General features: G+C 39.8%; 2 protein-coding genes across 2 annotated transcripts; both read left to right on the forward strand.

Moving 5' to 3' along the window:
- Nucleotides 1–863: 863 nt before the first annotated feature.
- On the forward strand, nt 864–12,955 carry LOC135609161 (zinc finger CCCH domain-containing protein 19-like). Its single transcript, XM_065102260.1, has 10 exons — nt 864–1,407; nt 1,501–1,580; nt 2,620–2,807; nt 3,684–4,596; nt 4,673–4,800; nt 5,353–5,412; nt 5,503–5,553; nt 5,646–5,716; nt 9,357–9,505; nt 9,615–12,955. The coding sequence occupies exons 1-10, from the start codon at nt 986–988 to the stop codon at nt 12,620–12,622; spliced, it is 5,070 nt and encodes a 1,689-aa protein (XP_064958332.1). The 5' UTR covers nt 864–985; the 3' UTR covers nt 12,623–12,955.
- Nucleotides 12,956–14,018: 1,063 nt separating this feature from the next.
- On the forward strand, nt 14,019–15,773 carry LOC135609169 (GATA transcription factor 5-like). The gene is made up of 3 exons (XM_065102265.1): nt 14,019–14,228; nt 14,300–14,641; nt 14,732–15,773. Exons 2-3 carry the CDS (start codon nt 14,312–14,314, stop codon nt 15,452–15,454), a joined length of 1,053 nt encoding a protein of 350 aa, XP_064958337.1. The 5' UTR covers nt 14,019–14,228; nt 14,300–14,311; the 3' UTR covers nt 15,455–15,773.
- The last annotated feature ends 3,490 nt before the right edge of the window (nt 15,774–19,263 follow it).

The following is a 19,263-nucleotide window of genomic DNA, read 5'->3' on the forward strand; positions in this document are numbered from 1 at the left end:
AGGTATTTTTCAATATCTTTATTTTTTTTTCATACAGTATCACTATTTTAAAAAAATATATATGCTAACTACTTCTCAATTTTTTTCTCCGATCGTCACAATAAAAATATTATAAAGTCTACTTGAAAATATCATAAATGATCAAATAAAATTAAAGCACATTAGAAATCATTTGATATATCAATTCAAATCCGTATTTATAAAAGTTTAGGAAAATGCCACCTAAATAGAAATAAAAAAAAGGACTGTACTAATGTTTTTTTTTTTGGACTACAATAAAAGTATAGTAAAGCCTACTAAAAAAAGATTATAATAATTCAAATAAACTCCTAATCTCAATTAAACTTACATTTAATTAAGATTTACAAGTAATAAAAACCAAAGAGACATAATATGATATCACTTAAAATATTTTTCAATAATATTTTTAATACCTTAATAAAAAGTATTATAAATACTATTTAAAAATAGAGCCAAATGAAAAAAAAATCATAATAAGTTAAAATTAAAAAAAAAGATAAAAAATTTTAAAGAGTATTTTGAGTATTTTTAAATTAGGAATACTACTAGTTGAAGAAAATAAAAATAAAAGGTATGGATTGAAAAATAACCAAAATATGAAAAAATGATGTGGAAATGGCCCTTAAATTAAGGTTAGATACAATGAATGGTGTCATTATGATCGTAAGATAATTCGCGTCTTAACTTTCTAATAACGCCGCGCGGTGGCTCGTGTCCGACTCCCGATGTCGCATGTTCCTGTCACGTGTCGGAGCCCCCAACCCTCGTCACGGTAGTAAAGAAAGTGGTCGACAGAAATAACACCGAACAAGAAAAAATACTCCCCCTATCGATTACACCCAATCTCACCTCACGCCTCGCTCCTTCCGACCCCCGCCTTCTCCCGTAAAACCCCGCCCCCTCCCCCCCCCTCCTCGCTCCCGTTCAACAAAGCTAGGGTTCGCCCCGATTCTGGTCCCGATCCATGGAGCCCCGGGATGGGGATCTCCAGGACGCCTACTTCCCCCATCCTTTCGACGACGCCGTCGTCCAGCGGACGCCACCTCCGCCGGTGTCTCCGGATGACGAGGAGGCCGACCAGGGAGACGCACAGGTGGCCGGTGCCTACGAGATGGACGACTCCCAGCTCGTCAGCTCACCCTTCGCCCTTTCGCCCGCGTTCGAGCCGAGCCAGGAGGACGCCGCGGGGGAAGAGGCCCTGCCGATGAGCGAGGCGGCGGCTGCGGTGGCGGCGGTGGAGGCCTCCGGCCCCGTGAAGCGGAAGCGCGGCCGCCCCCCGAAGGCTCACGGCGCCGGCAGGGTGCCGGTGCCGAAGAAGAAGAAGGAGGAGGAGGAAGTGTGTTTTATTTGCTTCGATGGTGGTGATCTCGTGCTATGCGATCGTAGGTGGGTTTGCTTTGTTCTTCCCTCTCTCGGTGCTCTGTTTAGGGTTTCGAGGTTCCTATTCTTCTTCGGTCTAAATCTAGCTCGATGCTGTAGGGGTTGTCCCAAGGTGTATCACCCGGCTTGCATTAACCGGGACGAGGCCTTCTTTCGTTCGCGTGCCCGCTGGAACTGTGGTAAGTCTACCCATATGCTGTTATATTCGGTCTACTATCGAGTTGTTTTGGCCGGACATGTGGTAATTTCTTTTCTTTTCATCGACATATTGCTTTACCATCAGAAGAGAAAAATGTTACGAGCAGCCTTCTGCATCATTTTTTTTTAGTTTTATCACATTTCTCTTAGTGCTTTATTCACGTGAAGGAAGCTAACCTTTTTCATTGATTTTTCTCTCTTGATTTTTGTAAATCTTTTTTGAATCAAGCAAATTGTTGGCTATGATAGTAAATTATTATGAGGGACTGGATTACAATTTCAAAAGCATTAGGAGGTTGGTTTTTGTAGCTTAATTTTGAGTATATATTGTGGCTGCCTTGACATAGTCTGAGGGTAACTTATGCTTGATTGGTTAATGACACACTGTTTTCTGCTTGTGCTGTTGCCATTCTGACTTTATTTTCGGTATCAATTTGGCATGAGATTTGGGAGCTTCGTTTTGTTTTTTGTTTCGTCAAATGTGAAAATTGTCTGAAAGCTTCTTTTGCATTACCCAACAATTTCCAGTCATGTTTAAATGTTTGTTTGCCTCCGACTTGAGTTCCATTATGTTAAAATATTTGTTTGCCTTCAAGTTTTCTCAACCGTTTGTCACAGCATAAATAAGATGCAAGTATGTTTTTTTATTGCTTGCTTCAGTGTCTAGAGCTTGACTTTGAACACTATTAATCCATGAACTGAAGGCCTCTTTGGAACTTAAATTTCGAGCTTGGTCTGTTTCCATTAAACCACATGATGGAAGTCATTAGTTTTGGCTGAACTACATTTTTGGGCCTTAAGTTAGAGCAAAATAAAAATGTTTTGGAGTGGTTAGAGGAGATAGTGACTTAGTATTATATGGTTTTCCAATAATAAATATGTTTTGAAACCTCAATGAAGCAGTAGCTGCTGTTATTACAGCTCCCAGTTCTTTTATTTTATTTGTTGAATCTCGTTTTGTTGTTAACACGTGCAGATTGATTTAGTTCTGACAATTGGTTGGTTTGCTGTGCATTGCAGGATGGCATATATGCAGCACCTGTCAAAAGGCTGCCACTTACATGTGTTTTACCTGTACGTATTCTCTGTGCAAAGCTTGCATTAGAGAAGCTAGATTTTTTTGTGTTAGGGGCAACAAGGGATTCTGTGAAGCCTGCTATAGGACTATAATGTTGATAGAATCTAATGGACAAGATAATGAGGAAAAGGTTTGCTTTTTATCAAACACTTATGTTTTCGTTGTTTTCTAAGCATGGATTTTTGGTCCATACTTGGTGTTCATATATCTGGTTTGATGCATCCAAATTAGCATACTGTAACTTGTAGGTGATAGTTATGAACTGAATTGGACATCAATTTCCAGTATATATCATTAGCTTAATTATGTAGGAAGGATGTTTGGATCTGCATTCATATGAGATGTTTGAAATATTGAAGGCTTTAGGTGATGATCTTATCTGAATACTGATGTCCAGAGATGGTGAAACAACTGAGTTTTAGTGGTGAAAGCCTGTTTTGAAATTAACTTTTTTTTTTTTTTTCAAAATAGAGTTATTGAGGTTGTGAGATAAGACTGAGATAGACCTGATGCAAATGTTAGAACCATTTGCCGTATTTGGAAGAAAGAAATTGTGGCCAGTTGAAAGACGGACCAGTGGTGCAGTTTGACAACTGCAGTAGGTCTGATTGGTCGTTATCTACACCTTGTTGGGCCTGGATTGAATTTGTTTACTTTTTCATGGGGAAACAGGATTGTAATAATGTTGAACAAGGTTTGGACAAGTCTTTATGCCTTTTGGAGGCATAGAAGATGGCTCTCGGTTTGGGAAAATAGGTAGAGGAGATTGGGACCTGCTGGGAATCAAAAGAACAGAGCAAGAATGACTGTTGCAACTTATATAGTCTTTTTTTGGGTTAGTGCTACTAATAATGTCCTGATTTTTGTTCTAGTATGTTGTTTTTTTTTTCCAAGTTGCATCTGACTTTAATTGAAAAAATAATTATGAAGAATATTAGTATTGTATTATTCTTTTTCTTGCTTCAGGATATCACTCGAGTATATCTCATACGGTCTTCGTTTACAGGTTAGGGTAGATTTTGATGATAAGAGTAGCTGGGAGTATTTGTTCAAAGTGTATTGGTTAACTCTTAAAAGAAAGCTATCAGTAACAATTGAGGACCTACATAATGCTAAAAATCCGTGGAAAGGATGTGATACTTCTATGTATAATGAGGAAACTTCTGATGAGTTATATAATGCTAATGATGACCAAGAAGCTAGCTCTGACAGCACTCCAGGGCATCATGAAGGTAGCATTTCCTCACGTAAAAAAGTTCGAAAACGTTCTAAGAAATCTGCTGAAATTGAAGTTCCGGCCCAGGATGTTGATAGTGAAAATAAATCTTTGTCCGAAGACAGTAAATGGGCTTCGCCAGTGCTCTTAGAATTTGTAGCACACATGAAAAATGGTGATAAATCTGTTCTGTCTCAATTTGATGTTCAAGCCCTTTTGCTGGATTACATCAAACGAAATAACCTTCGTGACCCTCGTAGGAAAAGTCAAATCATTTGTGATGCAAGACTCCAAAATATGTTCGGTAAACTACGTGTTGGACATTTTGAAATGTTAAAGCTTCTGGAATCACACTTTTTAATCAAAGAGGCTCCGCAGATAGGTATGGATGATAACCAAGGGGGGACTATAGATTCTGATTCTGGTCAAATTGATGCCGAAGAACACAACATGACAAGTATTGGTTCTGATAAGCGGCTGAAGACCCGCAAAAGAGTTGGGGAGAGAGAACTGCAGGCCAATCTTGATGAATATGCAGCAATTGATGCCCATAACATCAATCTGATTTATCTGCGTCGCAATTTAATGGAGGATCTTATTAATGATGACAATTTCAGCAAAAACGTTGTTGGCTCTTTCGTGAGAATAAGGATTTCTGGTGCAGGTCAAAAGCAAGATATGTATCGACTTGTTCAAATTATCGGTAAGGTTTTTCTATATTTTAGCATCCTTTCAGGACATAGCTTTATGTCTTTAAAATCAATCCTTCTTCTATACAGGCACACATGTGCTTGCAGAAAAATATAAATTGGGCAAGAAGACGACAGACATTGCACTGGAGATATTGAATTTAAACAAGACGGAAATCTTATCTATTGATTCCATCTCAAATCAGGATTTTACAGAGGTGGGAAGCTGGTACATTTTAATTTTTTCTCCTCATCGAGTTTGTTCAGCAATAGTATCTTGTGTGGGTTTGAAATCTTTGCTGGATACCCTGTAAATTGGTATTGGTTTCTAGGCTATATGAAGTAGATTTCCCCTTCTCTATTTGATATCAGATATGCATTTTAAGGAATCATTGTAATATCTTTACTTAAGGTTGGTTATTTAAAACTAGAAATCTACACTTTTAAACCCATTGTTTGGTTGCAAGTCAGTCATATTGTCAATTTTCTTGCATCTTTTATCTCTAGCTCAGTATTTTGGTAAAATTGAGCAGTAAGAGCTATCTGACATGTGGGTACACGTGCATACTTGTTTCAAGGTGGGTGATGGATTTTAGGTAACACTACCACTGAGATCTATAAATTGTAGTGATTCAAATGTTGACCGTGCCATCTTTCTTGCAAATTACATTGTCAAATATCCTTGACCTGCTTTCTTTCTGACATTTTCATCAATTGGAATTTTGCTTTGTGATTTTCTTTTATTCTGATAATGATTCTTATGTTTCTAGGAGGAATGCAAACGCTTGCGACAGAGCATAAAATGTGGCTTGATTAATAGGTTGACTGTGGTAAGATATAACATTCGAGCTAAATCCTTCAGACCCCTTTTGGCTTCCTGATAAAGACTGATCTACTTTTTTAAATATTCAACGTGTCAGGGGGATCTTTTAGAAAAAGCTCAGGTTCTCCAAGAAGTGAGAGTTAAAGATGTGAGTACATTACCAATACTTGTATTTACTTTATGAAAAATTTCCAAGTGTCACAAGGTGTGGATTTGAGTTTGCTTAGTCTTTCCTTGCAGTGGTTAGAAAATGAGAAGTTACGACTCAGTCATCTTCGTGATCGGGCAAGTGAAACAGGCCGCAGAAAGGAATATCCTTGTAGCTTAGATGCTCATGGTGCTTTTGTGTTTTCACTAGCATAACATAGTTTTTAAAAGAGTACATTACAATTTGCCTAGGCTTTTTGATGTCTGGAATCTTCCTGCTAGAAAAATTCATCTTTTGAGTTTGTGCTGAAGACATGTTGCTTGTGATTTTCCAAATATCATTTATAATGAAGATCAATTTCTCCATATGATCAAGATAGTCCTGGTAGGCATGTATGATCTGTGTTTTTTCTGTTCTGTGACTACATGTACTTCCTTTATGCAGGACTGTGGAATTAAATTGTTTTGTTTCTCATATATGTGATGCACTTGTACTGATAAGAACCATGCTTTTGAGTTATCTCTTGATGATGATATAAGTTCTGTAGGAGTTAAATTTGTGTATAATTACTGGCAAATGAACAGTAGGTTAAGTTATTCAAGGTCGAAGAGAAATTGGTAATTAGGAGCCTGAACCCGAAGTATCTGATCATTTAGAAGATTTTTGGTGGAAAGAATGATCTCCCTGGTGTTCTGTGGTTGGAGATAAGGTTAGGGGTAAATATTTGATGATCTATCCAATTGCCTACTTTGTACAGAGTTTAGAAAGGCATGGTCTTTTAAGTTCAGGTGGAAAGAGAGGGATAGTAATAAAATTTTTTTCTGAGGTCCAATCAGCTGAAAATTTCTGATTCTCAAGTTATGACTTTGACCAACAAAATCAGGAACTTCTTCTTGGTTCTGACACCCAATCCAGATTGGCTGCATGCTAAAGGTAGCACTAGCTAAATAAGGTTTGCTGCTGCTTAGTTAAATAGCCCCGGGATTGGCTGATTCTGAAATATTCATTATGTAGCCTAATGCTGAGTGACTACAGTATGTTCTGGAAAAGGGATGAGAAAGCAGTAGATTGGAGTAGGAACTTTGTAAAAAAAGGCCAAGGTACATGCGATCCACTAGAAAAACTACATTTTGAAATTCATATTTCTAATCATAGATTGTTGTTTTGCTTGCATCGGTACAAAATGGGCACTTGGTACATATCGGTCTGGGCATAAGAGGAACCATTAAAACGGTCCCACTGCAACTGTGGGCGGTCCGCTCCGACCCATTAAAATGGTCCTTCTGCAACCTGTTTAATTAAAACTTTTGAGTGCTTGCGTTTGCGAGTCTTCTTTGCCCTCTACTGTCTCCTCTTCCTTCTTCCGCTCCTTCCTCCACTGCCTCCTCTTCTTTCTTCCTCTTCCTCCAATGCCTCCTTATCTTCCTTCTTCCTTCTCTCCTTTCTCTTCTCGTCCTTCCTCTTCAAGTCACCAATATGTACCGATGTATTGTGTCTATACACTAGTACCAACTCGTACGTACCAGTCCGGCCAGGTCATCAGTAAGGGTCCAGTGCCTGAAACAACATTCCTAGGTCTAATTTTGCACTTGTTTAGCTTCCTCAACAATCAGTAAGCAACATATTTCTAGTTCTAAATGGAGGAAAAAAAAAACCTTCTATAGTTTCATGATTCTTATTATATGATTTCTGACATTAATAATGTTAGTCAAATTATAACTCACTATACTTGAAGCTTATGAATTGCCACTACATAACTTATCAAGGACAGCAGTTTTGTCTTACCTGGAGAGCTTTTGTGGCAAAGCCGATTCATGCCATGCCATGCCGTGCCATGCTATCGCTCCTGCTGGCTATTTTGTAATGGTCAAGACCATCTTTTGGCCTGTTTCACTTAACACTAGAGGTATGAGATACAACGCTGATTTGTATCATGTTGATAGCATACTGAAATTTACTGTGATGGAAATACTTATTAATTTTTGTTGCTTTACCTTAAATAATTACAGAATTTAACTAAAAATTGCATTAAATAATGAAAAAACAATTCAAATACATATATTATTTAATCTTGAGATTGAGTTACTCAAACCTTAAACTAGTAGAGTCGTCTTAAACCTAAGGTTGTCTAGGCTGCATTAGTCTCTATTATATGCTGCTTCTATTTTCTTCTTCAGATGTTGTTGGGTTTAAAATATCCATATCAAATTGCTTGTTGGTCAATTCAATTGCACTTTGTTTTTTAGCTAGCTATTTCTTGCTTTAAGTTGTGTCTGCATCAGTGTGCAGATATATTAGACAGTTGCAAAATATTATTGACCATTGGTTGTTCATACTTTGACCTATGCAGCTAACATGATCTATGAAGTTTGACTTGTTGCCGATAGTTGTGTCTAGATCTTTATAACTTTCTATATGTGGTATTCTCTCAATCATGGATTGGAATCTTGGTTTGATACTGGTTTCGGTAACCGACCGGACTAGAATGGTAGTAGTATACTGGGCACTAGGCAGTATATTAATCATACCGTCCGGTATTGTTGAATAGAACAATGAAGAAAATAAAAATGAATATTATTGTACTGATATCAAGCTTCTTTGTTGATAATGTTTCGATACCGGTACTTAGTTAGGCTGATAAATATTAGTTTGTACCAACTGGATTTGAAGCCTTGCTTTCAATTGATTTCTCGCAAGGAAAGTTAGCCTGTCAATTAGGCTGGCATGAAGTGATTAGAAATGTGGGGTTCAAAATTTAACTTTTGATGCAGCTGACTATCAAAGATTTTCACAAAGAATTATCTTTGGTATATAATGAAGTTTTTTATGATCTTACAAACACAATCCTTGACTAAACTTGAATTGTATGTGATGTTGTCCTCAACATATCTCATTGCAGAAAAAGGCCCATGTAGCAGACCCAAATAGTTGGACATTAGGGCTTGTTGTTGTTGGTGGTGTTGTACCCAAATAGTTGAATCTATGAGATGACATGGAATACATTTTATTCCGTAATTACTATACAGGTTAGATTTCCTCTGTTTAACAGAATTCTGTGGTGCTATTCTCAGAAAAAAAGCTTGCCCATCTATTGCAAGGAAAAGAAGTTGAACTGATGATCCTCACGAGTAAAGGATTTGAGGATTGTATTAAATCAATATGGGATGAAGATTATGTTTCCCAGAGCCACAGTCATTCAAGATTCGTGGAAATAAGAATTATGTTACTTTAGACTTTCCCAGGGGTATATACTTCATTGATGCTTATTATTATTAACCACTTGGTTTTCTAGGTTGGTTGACAACTCCTAGAGATAAATTTAGCTCTCACAATGAAGGTTGCCTTCCACATTCATAGCAGGTTTATTCTTGCTGTAGACTAGCTTTGAGAGTCAGTCTATAATCACATGAGGTTCCTAAACTAATCCTTTTTACCCAAATGGGCTTCTTTCGATCTATTGTCTAATCATGAGATGAATGACAATGGTGCCTCTTTTTCTTGTTTCTTGTTTCTGTTTAAGCATTGGTAGTTTGAATGTTTCTTTTAATGAAGGTGATGAGTGTATTTTTGCAATTTACCTACTCAGGCATCCAGAAAAGAAAAGAAAAATCTAAATGTTAATAGCAGTTGCATTTTCCGTCTCGTGTTCTGTGATATGACAAATAAATGGTTGTAAATGTTGCTTTCTTTTCCTGAATTGGAAGAATATTATCTCAGGACCGCTTTTGTAGTGAGATAAATTGTCATTGATGAACATAAAACATATAAAACATATTGTTAAAGCTTCCTTAACTATTTCCCACGCTTAGAGAGTGCATAGAAAAGTTGCAGATTCTGAACAAACCTGAGGAATACCAGCGTAGAATTAGAGAAGTTCCAGAAATACATGTTGACACCCATATGGATCCAAATTATGAATCTCCAGAGGAAGAAGCAGATAATAAGAAAGAAGGTATTTTGCTTCTAGGTTATGGATGCACTTGCTCTTGCAGCTCGTATACCTTTTAGTCTGACAATAATATCTCATCTTTTATTATTGTAAATTGCTCCCATGCTTGCAGATAATTTTAACAGGTCAAGGGGGTCTTTATCTCGTAGGAAGGGAAAAGAGTTAATTTCTCCGGGCAGAAGAGGGTCCATCCCAAATTACCATTTGAATGATGCGACTAAAAGTTTGAGTACCAGTTGGACGTCAGGTACACAAACAGGAGGTGCAGAAGAAAAGATAGAAACCATAGTTGCTCTAGGTGATAGGAAATGTGAAATATCACGGACTGAGAGTAATATTGGCTGGACAGACAGCTCGGGAACTCTGATGAATGGTAACAAACTTGTTACTGGTGTTGAACATCCATGCGGTGTTGCACCTGACACTATGATCTCCTCTCCTGGAGTTCCACTGCCATCAAATGTCTGCGAGAGTGATAAGGTGTGGCAGTATCAAGATCCTTCAGGAAAAATCCAGGGACCTTTTTCAATGTCACAGTTGCGCAAATGGAGTTCTACAGGTTACTTCCCACCAGACCTTAGGGTATGGCTAAAATCTCAAAAGCAAGAAGACTCTATGTTACTGGCTGATGTACTGCCAGAGTTCCTGAAAGACACACAACAGAAAGAACCTCAACTTACTAATTTTAGCCAGCCCACAAATTTTGTTGCTGAAGCAAATACAGGACATAACTGGGATATAGTTTCGAGAGGGGACACCAATCCACCATCTGTAGGTATCAAGCAAAACAACCACTGGAGTGCAAACCAGAATGATATTACCATGTCCATTGCTGGTTACAAAATGTCAAATGTTGATAGATGGGCTCCTCAGGCACCTAACTACATTGAACCAAGGAGGGAGTTGATGATAACTGAGGAAAGAAGGATCGGGATATCTCCAAGAGCTTGGGAATCAACAAAGGATTCTAATGCTTGGTATGGCCAACACACAAGTCATAACAACCCAAGCACCAAAATTTCTGTTCCATTTGCTGGGAATCCATATGATACACCAGCCTACCAAGTTACAGGGGGGCAAGCAAGTAATGCTGAGGGACGGAACAGGAACCAGGAGCATGGAAGTTCATGGAGCTCATTTAGATCCAAGCCAACAAGACCTAGTGACCAGGGTTACGATGAGCGACATTCTAATTGGAGCTCTTCGGGCCAACATTCGTATCAAGTTTCTGCACAATACCAGCAAATCCAACCGGTGAGTTATTCCAAAAGACAATGGGTGAATGATGCACACAATCCACCTACTCCTACCCCACAGCCAAGTGGCATGGTCTGGACAAGGGACCGAGATCATCTGAGTGCATCTTCCGCAGCTGCTGCTATTTCTGTTCAATCAGTGGGCTGTGGCTGGGAAGCCACTCCAAGTGCTGAGTTCAGTGAATTTGATCAGTTGGCCGCTGAGTCCATGGAAGGCAAGGGAAGTGTTCCAGAAATGACTTCCGCTGGAGGCTGGGCCAAGACATCTTGTAATTTGCTTAACCAATCTGCAGCACGAGAGGTTTGGGGTTCAGGGTCCACTGCATCATTAGCAACTTCTGGTGCTAATCAGAATTTTGGCAAGGTGGACAATTTGGATGAACCATCATGGGCTAGTAAGCAGGAGAAGCCTTTTGAATCTAATGCAACTACTTTAAGTGGTTCCTTCACGAAAAAGAGCCATTTTTTTGAAAGCTCTTGTCCTAGTCCAACTCCAAGTAGTGAGAGGGATGACATTCCTCTGTCCCAGATAAGTGAGCCTGATCCCGACGATAAGTGGAATGAAGCCTCTGGAACTCCAACTGCAGAAAGTGAGGCAATAGCTCCTGACACTACAGTTCTTGCATCCATGCCGTTAGATCTGAGTGTTCTTTCTTCTCAGGTAGTCAGATCCATGGATGAAATGGCAGATCAAAGCACTGAGATCGAAAATTTGTCTCCTTTTTCTTCTGCAACAGAGAACAATCAGCTTTCTCTTGCAGGAACAAGTGACGACCTGGGAAACCTTCCTTTAAGTACTATACCTGCAGCTAAACCTGATGCAGTGGAGTCTGTTTCAGTTCAAGAACCAGATTCAATGGTGGGTTCCCAAGTAGTGTCCGAACTGAAGGAAGCCAAATATGACCTAGATGGTTTACATGCCAGTGTTTCATCTTCAGGCAGTGGACTAGATCAGAATCAAGCTAAAAATCTAGAATGCTTTTCTGGTTCCAAATGTGTCTTGGAAGATACGAAGTTGCCATCTCCAACGCCAGCTTCTGAGCCTTCTGGACGGGTACTTGCTATTGATTCTACTTCAGGAAAAAGCCAAAGTGACACATTGGGCTCATCTGATGTTTTTCTTGCACCACTATCTCCAATCAGATCAGATCCATCTACAGGCCCTGCAGCATTTGGAAACCCTGCGTCCAGCATGGCTGAAGGTGCTTCTGACAAAGGTTGGACTCAAGGGAGTGCAAACATCATTTGGGGAATTTCTGGGCAACGACAGACAAGTACGGAAACAGGTTGGATGATGCCCAAGCAGAAAAGGACTAGTGCAAATACAAGTTGGGTGACACCAGCACAGGGAAATAGAGAAGAAAATTTAGGTTGGGTAACCCAAGGAAACATGAACCCAAATGCTGGATGGGGAGTACCTACTGCATCAAGCCCAGGTTCTAATCTGGAAGAAAGCATCAAGGCGAACTCCGAAGCAGAGACCGGTTGGGGAGTGCCAGGAGCTGGAAATATAAACTGGAGTCCACAGAAACAACAGGGAGATGACGACACTGGTTGGGGAACAGCACTTGGTAGTAACAACGCTGGCTGGAGTTCATCCGCCGGGTATCATGACGTCTTGATCTCACAAAAGAGGCATGGTGGAGACAGGTACCACGGAGGCAGAGAACCAGGTCATGGTGGTGGGAATAACCCACGAAACAAGACATACATTGGAGGTGATGGAGGTGGAGGGTGGTCGCAACCACCTCCTAGAGGACAATGGCAAGGGCTTGGCCGTGGTCATGTCCAGCGAGGAGTGTGCAAGTTCCACGAGAGTGGACACTGCAAGAAGGGTGCATCATGTAAGTATTTGCATCGATAACTTGAGGTGTAAGATTTTTGGCCCTCTTTATTTTCTTCTCTTTTTTCTTTCTTCTAAATTTCTACCTCTAACATTCCCCCTCCCCCTCCCCCTCCCTGGTGTTGCACCATCAAAGACTTTGCCTGTCCATGCCTTGTGTCTAAATTACATGAAATCAGAATGCATAATCTCAACATATTTAAGGTGTGTCCACTATTTGAACACTCCGTTTAGGTGGTTTTTATCTTTGTAAGCTACGGTAAGAGTCATTGAAGCATGACAGGAAAGGAAAGGCAGGGCAAGCTGAGATGATTAAATATGAATTTGACCCACTGATAGGGTTTCTTTTTTATACCTATACCTCTTTTTACTTGCATTTTCCTATGGTTCATCTATTTTAGCTTCAGTGAAATAATTTTGCTGTACAAGGATAGCACAAGAACTCTATTTTCTTTCATATTTTTAGATGACATTTTCTCTAAAATTTGAAGTGTGTGCGACCCATTAAATGTTATCATGGTTTATTGCCTAATAGTGAATTGGGGGGATACACATAAGACTGAAAATTTAAAATAGTCGGATTGATCTATAATTTTTTATTTCTTGTCTCTCATCGGTATCACGCGAATTCTATCCGATTACTCTTCTCGGACTTTTTATTTCTTCCGAGCTTATTTATTTGGTGGGGGAAATGTAATCTTCTTCGATGACAGCCGAAGCAAACCCACCCCGTCTAGTCTAAGTTGATGGAGACGTATCCCTAACGAAGGGGGTGTTTCAATTTCCACTTTTGCCCTTGCATGATGCGAAATGACTTCTGCGTCCCATGTGCACGCGTTCCCATCGCTCACCGCTTGCGATGGATCCTACTGGGCAATTCGGCCAATCTCAGGGGTATCTTAGTCAAGAAAAAGTGACGAACCGGACGGCAGATACGATGGTCTCCGGAGTCAACGTACAATGACTCGGTCCAATTTCCATTTCTTATCTTTCACGTCTTATATTCATATTCTACCAACTGACTCTCCCATCCGCCATTCAAACCAAGTCACGTATGGTTCTGAGTCGATCGTTGCCCGACCGTGATCCCTCCCGATCTAAGAACCAGTTGACTCGGGATGCTTCATAGTCAACCCGAGCGGCGATCGACTCTAGTGGTTATCCATGAGAATTTCCAAATTTCCAACACAGTAAAGCCGATAGGAATCCATTTTGGATCGAAGGCGGCTAAAATATTTGCGATATAATCTCAAAAAAAATATTTTCTTCTGTTGAACCGAAGTCTTGTCGTTCCCGTAATCAAATCAACGCAGCGGGAACCGCTTCCTGCCTGCTCGAGCCACTGCGGGACACTCTGACGCTCATTTGGCAGGCGTCGATTGGTGGAGATGTCAAAGGATGTGGGCTGCTGGGAGATGATAGGCAGCGACGTCGCGTTGCTGCTTGTTTGCCAGGCGTAGAAGCATCAACAAAGGCTAGTTGTTTCCCAGTCGTGGAAAGGTCGTCAAGTAGTAATTGGTAGTAGAGGAAACGCTCGGTGGTCATCCCATGCGCCCACCACCAAACGCTCACCAGCTCTTCGTCTTCTTTCCCCAGTCGCGCTCTTCGGTCTTTGCGTTTTCCGCAGGTAATTAGAAATGACCTCGCTTCACGGTGTTTTTGGTCGTCTTCTTGGTGTTGAGCGTGTGCGGTTTGCAGGTGGAGACAGGCATGGAGGAGCTAATGAATTGCCCAAGGCCGGGGAGTCTGATGGGGCAGCAGCAGCAGCAGCCAAGCCGGGGAGTCTGGGAGGAGGATGTGGCTTTGGCGCTCGAAAGTGGAAGCCTTTGGGTGGAGGAGTTTGCAGTCGACGAGCTCCTCAACCTTGAGTTCATGGAGGAGGAGAAGGAAGGAGGAGAGCAGGAGGGCGAGGTCAGAGACTTTGCAGACCACAAGAAAGCAGAGGACTTGGACTCCAATACCAGCTCGTGCTCTGCTTCCTCTGCTACTTCGTCTCCCTCCTTTGAGCCGGCGGTGGCTCTCACTGGAATCGGTCTCCCGGTGAGCCGCCCCGTTCCTCTCTCGCCAAGAATGGGCAGGAACGAAGGAGATTGACTTGTTCTGAGTCTCTTTTCGCTTTCCTTTCTGCAGGCGCATGACGCCGAGGAGTTGGAGTGGGTTTCTCGCATCATGGACGACTCGCTGTGGGCGCCTCAAAGCCAGCAAGACGACACCGCAACCCAAACAGAGGACCGGCCGGCCGAAGGTCCCTCTTTGGTGAGCCCAGCCGTCTGTCTCCTCTCCACTCAAGCCATGGTTCCGGTCAAGGCCAAGCGGAGCAAGCGGTCACGGAGCGCCGCCCCCGTCGTCGCCTGGTCCTTGTCCGGGCCGCTCCTCTTCGTCGAATCCTCCACCGAATCCACCACCACGACCACCTCTTCCAGCTCCTCCTTCTCCTCCTCCGTCTTCTCTCGCTCGCCCCCTTCCATCTCTTCCTGCCTCACGCAGGACCACCCTTCCGCCGCCGGCGACCAGAGCTTCTTTCTCTGCGACAAGCAGAAGCCGAAGAAACGCGGCCGGAAACCCAAACCAGCCTCGTCAGCCGCCGCAGGCGAACGGCGGTGCACCCACTGCGGAGCCCAGCGGACGCCGCAGTGGAGGGCCGGTCCCCTCGGCGCCAAGACCCTATGCAACGCCTGCGGCGTCCGCTTCAAGTCCGGGCGCCTCCTCCCGGAGTACCGCCCGGCCTGCAGCCCCACCTTCGTCAACCACATCCACTCCAACTGCCACCGCAAGGTCCTCGAGATGCGCCAGAAGAAGGACACAGAGCTGCCTTCCCCCGCCGCCGCGGCGTCGCCGGTGCCTTTTCTGTAGGTCTGGTCACCCCCCTGTATGCCTACCTCTCTTGCATCGGTTATGTTTCTTGTATTAGGTGGTGGTTTGTTTGGCTCTTTGGATTTAGAGCATAGCATTTTTCTCCAATTTCTACAGGTAGTGAGCCTAAGCAGTGCAATATTTCCATGGCTTTTGTGAGCTTTCACTAAAATTGTAGGGGCCATCAAAAATTTGTAACCATATTCATTTAAGAATACAATATTAGGAATAGATAGGTAGGTAGATGGACATCATCTCTTCATCATGTACTCTATTTATTTCTACTAGTGGATTGAGATGAAGAGTGCAATTTAATTTATTCATTGTAGTTCTCTATTTTATATATTATTTATTATGGTGGTGGCTAATTAATTTTGATTTATCTTTTGTTTGTTTATGAAAGAATATATATATAATTTATAATAGAAAAAAAAAATTATTTTATATATTTTACAATGAATATATGAAAAAAACTCTTTTATAAGGTCTTAGTTACCTTGTTTCTCAAAATATATTTATTAAATTTTATTTAAAATATACTTATTATATTAAGTGTGATTTATTTTACTAAAATAATATTAAAGACTCCTCCAACTAAAAACTAAAATTAGGTCTAATCCGAAACCAACTTCCAACCTAAAATGAGATAAATAGCACTTAAAAGACATAAATCACACGGTCCATATGATCTCCTTTCCAACAATGAGAAGATAGATAAGGCACTCTCGGTAGTGTTCTTCATGTTCTTTCCATTTATGATTACCTTCTTTGGCTTCTTTGCATGAGTGGTGTTGTTGAATTTGGAGGCTTTGTTAGGGTTCAAAGACACTTCTCACTCAGTGGATTTGGTCCCTTTGGGGTAAGTCATAGTGGGTGGGGTTACAGTTGCACCAACGCTAATGCAACACAATCCAACCCCTCAATCCCCACCTACTCAATAATTTTGTGTGTGTGTGTGGTTCATATGAATGAATAATAAAACTTTTATATGCATAAATCTAGTTAAAAATTTGGAAAGCAAAACTCATTATGATTATTATCTTAGTTTCATTAGTCACTTTAGTGTTTCACGAAGTTTTATGATGATATTTTCTTTAACTATTTTAGTCGTTTATTTGTTGAATAATCGTAACTTTTAGTTCTTGAAAATACATAAAGTGATCGATATAAAGAGATCAAAATAAATCTCTCCTTGGAGATGGATTTGTTCGAGATGTTTTATCTAATAATTTAATTTTGATTATGTTATTTAATTACTAAAAAACATTTATCAAATCATACATACAGTGATTTTTTTTATTGTAAGGTTCCAAATTCCTTCATCCCTCAATTTTTTTTTTTATTTTGTTTAATTTTTTTTTATAGATTTTGTGATCATTTTATGCATTTGTTTTCATAATTTTGTTTCCTTACTTAGGTTAGCAATCATGCTTGGTAGGTAAATAATTCATACCAAGAAGAAATGGTCAAACTATTGAACAGCTTCAACCAGTAGGTCAGCCAACTTCTCTTGACCTTTCAAGAGTTTGGACTTCCACTGTGAATGTGGAAGTGGGTCAAACAAGATGGTGCTTCTCATCATGCTTCCTTCCATATGTCAAAGGGGCCCCCATTGGGTCCAAATCTTCCACAATGCTTACATGATGAACACATGATGGAATGGAGAGACTTGTGGCCTATATCTCTTTGTAGTTTTTATTTTTATAAATAAAGGATTTTTTATTCTTTTTTGTCTGTTTTTTTTTTGCTACAATACAAGGACTCAAGACTCTCCTAACTAAGTTTTTTTTTCCTTCTTTAAATGAAAAATAAGACTATATATATTAATGAAGTGTCTTCATCCCCCAAATAATATAGTTCCTTAATTTGAGATACTTGAATTATTGACTTGAAATATTTGGACTCATATAGTCTTAATTATATCACTAGTGATCCAAATTTCCATTCTAGGCTATTAATACTATATCTATTCAGTCTTATATACTCTAACATTTGATGTGAAACTACATTAAAGCATTTCAATCTTTCCCACTTTGAATAGTTTAGAGTCCTATAGTTAAGTGATACATTGATTTGATAAATTTAAGTCTTTGATCAAATATATTTACAAGTTAATGGTAATAGACCTCAACTAGTGTTATATAAATGCATAGCCATCCTTCCATGTTCAACTTGAGTTCCAAGTGAGATGTCACTACTTTGGTACCCCACTCGAGGGCACTTAATAAGTGGCCATAAAAGAAATTATCTTCCATTAGGGATAAGATTTCAAATAACAGATATCTGTCCTAATTTTTTTTTTTTGTTTCAAAAACCATATGTTATTGACATATAAAAAATATATATTGGAGCCAGTGGTGGGACAAGAAAATTGCATGCTTCATGAAGTTGATATGTGACATGTGAAAGTTGAATGACTTTCCATTGCAAATGGATTGGTAGCTCAATAATTATATTATTATTTTATAAATTTTAGATAATAGACTAATTTGGGTATTGAAAAAAATTTATCGAGAACATTATAGACATAATAGATAAGAAAATTACATGCTTCATGATGTTGAATATTATATGCTAAACTAACGAGGAACATTCGACAAAAAAAAAGACTCAATATTATATTTATAAGATTTAATATCATTAGCAGTAGATTTAGAAAATATTCATCCCAATCAATTGAATTATGTAGACATCAACCTAATTAAATTCAATAATATCTATTTAAAAAGTTTATTGGGTCGTAGTAATCAAGATTAGCTATTGTTTTACTTAAATTTTTTTAGTTTTTTTTTTATTTTGAGATCGACTTTAGCGTTAGAGAGATCATATCGTTAACCCCATAAGATCTTGATCTTTTTGACTCTATTTTAATTTTTTATATATAGGGAGGGGCTCGAAGAAGTAATTCGAGCATATGTTATACGTGACATTTCCCATGTAAACAGTAGTACTTTCTCTCGACAACAGAGAGATTAAGGTTTCAGCAAATTAGTTCTCCAACGAATACGACAAATTGATTCTTATTTGAACTGTTAGTTGGAATCTGATGACCCACCCACCAGATGACAAATGAGCATTCTTATCCAAATGGCTGAAGAAATTTGCAGACTTGTACTCTTCATGAAGGAAGCTTCGGCGGCTGGAGCTTCTGCTGCAAACACCGCATACAGAAGGCTGTTTGAAGGCGGAAGTCTGCAAATACGAGGAAGCTTCATCGATCATCACGGATAAGAGCTACAAGAATGAAGATAGATAGAGGGGATAGAGAATTAATTATCTGGGAGTGTGTGATTCTTCCAGAGAGGGGACACGACTGCAGAACAAGTATACTGAAAACATGCTCAAAACAGATCAGTCATCGACCAGAATTAGGAACTTCTCTTAATTTAATCTGTGCATTCTTTAATTAGAAAAATAAGTAATCTCTCATGCAAATTTAAATCCCTATCTTTATAATACTAAATATTTCTTTACTGAAAAAATAAATCATATATTCTTCTTCGTGGGTCACAAGCGATAAAAAAAATTTTCTCCAAGATTGATCGGCCATCATCAAATCCATACAAGAACTAAAGATGAACAGAAAACAAACTCTTGAACAAGTCAGAAATGCAGCTGAAAGGGAAGGGAAGGGAAGGGAAGGAAAGGCATCACCAATGGCCACCTTCACAAAAACATCTTTCTCGTGGCCCTACCTGCACAACCTCCGCCGAGGTCTGGGAAGATGTGCACGAGAGGTCTTACGGAAGTCACCTTGAAGCCAAAAACACAACTCTCGAGGCAGGGGTAGCATTGAGTTTGATGGAGAC

The sequence above is a fragment of the Musa acuminata genome, chromosome BXJ1-2, assembly GCF_036884655.1.
Source record: "Musa acuminata AAA Group cultivar baxijiao chromosome BXJ1-2, Cavendish_Baxijiao_AAA, whole genome shotgun sequence".
Taxonomy (NCBI): Eukaryota; Viridiplantae; Streptophyta; class Magnoliopsida; order Zingiberales; family Musaceae; genus Musa; species Musa acuminata.

Excerpts from the sequence above, each read along its gene's own strand:
- LOC135609161 (XM_065102260.1), top strand. The coding sequence starts at position 986 with ATGGAGCCCCGGGATGGGGATCTCCAGGACGCCTACTTCCCCCATCCT. Across the intron at positions 1,581-2,619 it reads GCGTGCCCGCTGGAACTGTG|GATGGCATATATGCAGCACC; the intron begins GTAAGTCTACCC and ends TGTGCATTGCAG. Across the intron at positions 9,506-9,614 it reads AGCAGATAATAAGAAAGAAG|ATAATTTTAACAGGTCAAGG; the intron begins GTATTTTGCTTC and ends CCATGCTTGCAG.
- LOC135609169 (XM_065102265.1), top strand. The coding sequence starts at position 14,312 with ATGGAGGAGCTAATGAATTGCCCAAGGCCGGGGAGTCTGATGGGGCAG. Across the intron at positions 14,642-14,731 it reads TCACTGGAATCGGTCTCCCG|GCGCATGACGCCGAGGAGTT; the intron begins GTGAGCCGCCCC and ends TCCTTTCTGCAG.